At 51.4% G+C, this 5,000-nt stretch overlaps 1 protein-coding gene across 1 annotated transcript in view; it reads right to left on the bottom strand.

Moving 5' to 3' along the window:
- Positions 1-5,000, bottom strand: part of LOC148080946 (uncharacterized) — a 5,612-nt gene that overhangs the window by 208 nt on the left and 404 nt on the right. The window contains exons 1-9 of the mRNA XM_087788343.1: positions 4,798-5,000; positions 4,610-4,693; positions 4,014-4,148; positions 2,000-3,808; positions 1,590-1,826; positions 1,220-1,413; positions 877-1,127; positions 520-768; positions 1-348 (exon numbers count right to left, since the gene is read on the bottom strand). The exon at positions 1-348 is cut by the window's left edge and continues 208 nt beyond it; the exon at positions 4,798-5,000 is cut by the window's right edge and continues 404 nt beyond it. Of these exons, the coding sequence (XP_087644469.1) occupies positions 1-348; positions 520-768; positions 877-1,127; positions 1,220-1,413; positions 1,590-1,826; positions 2,000-3,808; positions 4,014-4,148; positions 4,610-4,693; positions 4,798-5,000 (3,510 nt within the window). The remainder of the gene's footprint in view (positions 349-519; positions 769-876; positions 1,128-1,219; positions 1,414-1,589; positions 1,827-1,999; positions 3,809-4,013; positions 4,149-4,609; positions 4,694-4,797) is intronic.

The raw sequence follows: 5,000 nt of genomic DNA, 5'->3' as shown, positions 1-5,000 counted from the left end.
GCTTCTTCGCGTTCACGTTTTTTCTTCTGATACCACCTGGTGGACCGTGGAACGCTGGACGGTGGCAGGGGGACCGTAGCGACCGGGAGCAGAGGCTCGACTCGGGGTCCTGTGGTACCAGAAGCAGGGACAACGTGAAGAAGAAGCGGGGGCCTGAAGGAGTGGGCTTGTCCAGCGGTGTTGGGCGGCAACGTGAAGATGAACGGCTGGGGCAGAGGTGGCTGGGGCATGACTGCCACGCGTGGTACGGGTGGCGGCAGCGGTCGGGCGGCACAGGGCGGGGGCGGAGGCAGAGTAATCCCCTGCTCCAAGAGCTGCCTCTCCTCCCGTTTGGATCTGCGGTTGTGCCTGTAGTAATGAAATGATAAACATTTAATAAGCAAGTTTATATACACGAAATTTTAAACCCACTTGAATATGTAATAAGATGCATTAAGAATAAAACGAGTATATTATTATTTGACTTGTCAATCATTAAAAAAAGTTAGTTTTGATGTGATAATAGATGTGATGAATTACCATTGTGTCAGGGTGGTCTGATTTATCTCCACCAGCTGTAGCGATGTCTCCTGCATGACCAGTGCATTGTCGAGCACCTTCTGGCGAACCTTGCGGTAGGCGCGGCAAATGAGTGTCCAACGCTGGACGGTGGCGCCCTCCTTACGGACGGGGGAAGGATTTGCCTCGCACAACTTCACCATCAGGCACTCGACGTAGCGATTGCAATCTGGCCATTGTGCAGGACCGGTGTTCTGTCCCAGGAAACATCTGTAATAAACCCACACAATATATTTAATTTAAGACATGTCATATAGTGCAGTAAATGTAATATAAGCCATGCATAATTATCACAGATTAGAATATTCAAACACTGACCGCTTGGTGCTATCAACACCAGGGGCAACGGGCGACTTGCTGGTCTTGAATCGACCGCGAGACTTGGACCTGTGACGCGGGGAGAACTGGGTGGCCCGCTTGTCATAGTCGTCCAGGTTCCTCCACAAGGCGATGATCCGGGCGGCCTGGGCGTTGGTCAACGGCTCATCTTGTCCTCCTAGGGAAAAGAGACATCTCGCCAGGGCCTCTACTTTACCGTAACCGGGCACGTTGTTACGGTCCACGGAGTCCTGAATAACAATTATACCAATGCATAAAAATGTTGCCATGCATATTGAATAAATTATTTTGATAAGATACCATGAGTTTGTATTGGATTTACCTCTGGCGATAGACGAGCCGGTGGTGTACCTACGGACGGGGTAGGCGTTACCGGGGAGGGTAACGGTTCTGGTGTGGTCACAGCAGGAGGGGGCATCAAATCCTCACCGCACACCGCGGCAGGTTGCCTGGCGGGTCTTGGCGACGCTGATCCCCTGTATAGCTGGCGTCTACGCTTGCGTGACCTACACTCAGCTGTTACAAAAATAAACAAGGCTGATTAAAAAAAACAACATATTTTCATAGGATATATCAATATAATTATATATATAATTTATTTTCTATCTGCATATAAAATATATGAATAATATAACTTAAATTTTCATTGATAATAAATAAAAAAGAAAACAAAGACATAAAATAAGTCTTACAATCTTCTGACAGTGCAGTCGGGTCTGTGTGGCGGCGTGGCGGGACGGAAGGGCGAGGTTCCACGTCGTAGGTGGAGACGGTGGGGTCCTTAAAAGGACTGGCCTCCTCAAACCCTTCATCCTCATCTTGGAGACAGGCATCCAGGCGTGCGGACTCGTCGCTGTCAGGGTCCAGCGTGTAGTCCTGCAGGACCTCTCCAGTCTGGCTGTACAGGTATTCAATACCTATCAGCTCACCTGTGTGTGACAAAATACAGGCAGTGAGAAATATTGATCATTCAATTCTTAAACTACATGATCTATTTATATATAAATGTATTTATATATATATATATATATATATATATATATATATATATATACATTTCCCTAAGGTTGACAAAATAAGTTAATGATTATAGAATATTTACCAGTGTACTGTCGAGGCCCGCAGTATGATGCATTTAACTGTCTACCAAGTACGCCACTGCTGAGGGTGTTGGTAGCCTTCTTGAGCAGGCCGCTGTAGTGGAGCGTGGACGCAGACGGCGTGACCTCCATCTGTGTCACGGCGGCAGCAGCTCGGTCTTCATTCCAGCGCACCAGGCCCTCGAGCAGATACGCCTGGAAATGCATGCCGCTAGCGCTCGTTCCTGGAATAAACCTGTTCAGGTGGAGGTGGAACGACTCCAGGGAGGTTGATCCTCGGGCGCACCTGAACACGGGCAGCAGCATACCCCCCTTCTTCTGTTTGTGGGTCTCCGTGTAGAGGGAGAAACCCACCGGGTCCTGGATACAGGCGACGTGGCGTTTTTGGCTCAGCCAGATGTCCCAGATGCGCTCTGAATCCAGCAGCGGGACACCCAGGGTGTCGCGACCCTGCTCCCCGTCGAAGGTGTCGAGAAGCTGCTGGATGAGCTGGGTGGTCTCCTCGGCGCCGCGCGTCTTCCGCCTGCAGTGGGACGACAGCTCGCTCCGGGTGATGCGGGACCAGACGTCTGAATCGCTGGGGTTCAGGATCTTCTGTGCCTGGAGCTCGGCACGCTTAGCTTCCCGGAGGCGCTGCACATCCTCGGTGCTCCACTCGAAGATGCAGGCGGAGAGGCGACTCATGAAGACACCGTACAACTGGTGCGAGTCCGTGGTACATCCGGACGTGAAGCGCCGCATGAAGTGCCAGATGTCCAGACGGATGCCAAGGTCAGGCCAGTCTTTAAACATGTCACCCAGAGACTTCCCGCAACAGTCGCGGTCCACGTAGAGAAGACGCGGCGGGTCCACTCCAGCTGACGTGTAGCGGGCCATGAGGCCGGTGGCCATGGGACCGAGGCCGTACCCCTCACTGGCGGTGAGGACGCTCATGAGCACCTGGCCGTACTCATTACCCACGTTGGTGGCCCACGATGCGGTGCCGGCGCTGTGCCCTGCCAGCTTCTTCACGACTTTCTTGGTCGAGTCCAGCTTCAGCACCTTGCCGAAGACAGAGGTGATGGCGCCCTTTACCTCATCCAGGCGCATGATCACATCGTTGCAGTAGACCGTCTGCAGCCACTTGTAGCCCGGAATATCAGTCATGGCAGGGGGGTCGCTGACGTCGGGCCTGACGAGAAGGTTGCGGCTGTTGGCGTCGGTGAAACTCTGGCAGTCGGTCAGGTAGTGCACCACGCGCTGAGACCACATCTCGCTGTGCTGCTCCATCAGCTTGTGGCGGAGCTGGCTGGCGCTGTTCCCGAGTCCGCGTTGGCGCAACAGCTTGGCGACGCGCATGTCACAGGCGGACTGGTAAGTCAGCAGAATGGGGAACTGGACGCGGTGACCGATGTCCAGCTGGCGAGTGATGGCGCCGCTCCAGCTGATGAGCTTCTTTTTGCACTTGGTGCACTCCAGGTACTCGGCGGCGAGGTGATAGAAGCTGTCGATATCGAGGACCTGACGGACGCGCGGATAGAGGCCGGCCGACGTAAGCTGGTGGTCCTGACAGGACGGGTCGGGGCAGGACAGACGCACCTGCCACAGCTTACGCGGCATCCACAGCAGGAGGCGCTGAGCGAAGTAGCGGTCAGGTCTGGGCAGCTGGCTGGGGATGAGGGCGGCCTGAGGGGGGTGCCACCACAGGCGGTCCACGCGCTCCCAGGCCAGCTCTGCCTTCTTCCGCGAAGACAGCTTGAAGAGCGCCTTGGATACCCAGTGGTGGTCGGCAGCGGGAAGTGACTTCCTCCACCCCTCTGGCAGTATGATGTCTGTCAAGTACAGTTTATACAAATTTATACTAAAGTCGGTTGATAATACCACATTCTTTAAAAAAAAATTTTCATTATCTTGTATTTATAATATAAAAATAGAATAATAATAATGTAATCAAAAATATTAAGATTCAGATGTTATAACTTCTGATTTACTTGTATTTTCTAATGCAAGTAACGGTAATATCATAGCCTGTCATACCATCCACTTGTCTAAGTGGGATAGACTCGTTGGCGGGCGCAGGCGGACGACTGGACACTGCGGCCGGCTTGTCACGTGTCACACCAACAGCTGTGGCAGCGGAGGATGCCTCAACGCTGCATACAGCAATACGGGCTAAAACACATGATCAAGTGTGTAAACAAACATGCATGTTACAACATATACATATTATTACCAGATAATTAACCTTTAAAATGAACAGGTATATGCTTCAATTTAAATTATATCAATTGCGCCAGATCGTACTTCACTCTACCGTGGTAACTATACGTGACTGGCTCAGTTTATTTGTTACCTCGTTATCGTACTCAAGTCTCTTGTTGTTTTTTCGGACCTCATCTAACTTTTGTTCCTCTGCCTGCAGTAACTCGGATCCCTGGCTCCAGCTCACCGATCTCGCTCTCCCTCCGGCTTCCCCTTCAACTACCTGCTTCCCCTTCATCCAATAAACCCCTTTTTGTACTCTATGGAACTTCGCCTCTGTCTGCTCTTGGGTTCAGCATCGTAGAACATAACAACTTTCCGAATATGACTAAGGTTGTATATGTTAACACTGTTTATTGTGTGTATATTACCTGATGTATCTGCATGAGCAGACTCATACGCCTCCATGGCTGTGACCAGGTCGCTGTCCTGACTGTCGTCAAGCGCAGGGCTGGCTGAAAAACACACATTCAACATTGATATGAATATGAATTATCATTACTAATTTTTGATTTCATCATAGTAAAGGTTATTGCTTGAAGTAGTGTAAATGTATCACCTGTAGACTTTGCACTCAACGGTGTCTTCTTCATCTTCATCATCCTCTGAAGCCGGCTCGTCATGGCCCCTGGTGACAAGGCGCGACCCACCAGAAGAGAGGAGAGCTGAGATGAGGACAGAACGACCGCTTGGCTCCGCTGACTGGCGGCTGATGGAGGAGGACGGCTGTCGGCGGCCTTCTCCTTGGCGATACGCTGCCTC

The sequence above is a fragment of the Callionymus lyra genome, chromosome 4 (genome assembly GCF_982586985.1).
Source record: "Callionymus lyra chromosome 4, fCalLyr1.hap1.1, whole genome shotgun sequence".
NCBI lineage: Eukaryota > Metazoa > Chordata > Actinopteri > Syngnathiformes > Callionymidae > Callionymus > Callionymus lyra.
Note: the sequence above shows the minus strand (reverse complement) of the source record. Positions and strands in the feature narration are given on the sequence as shown.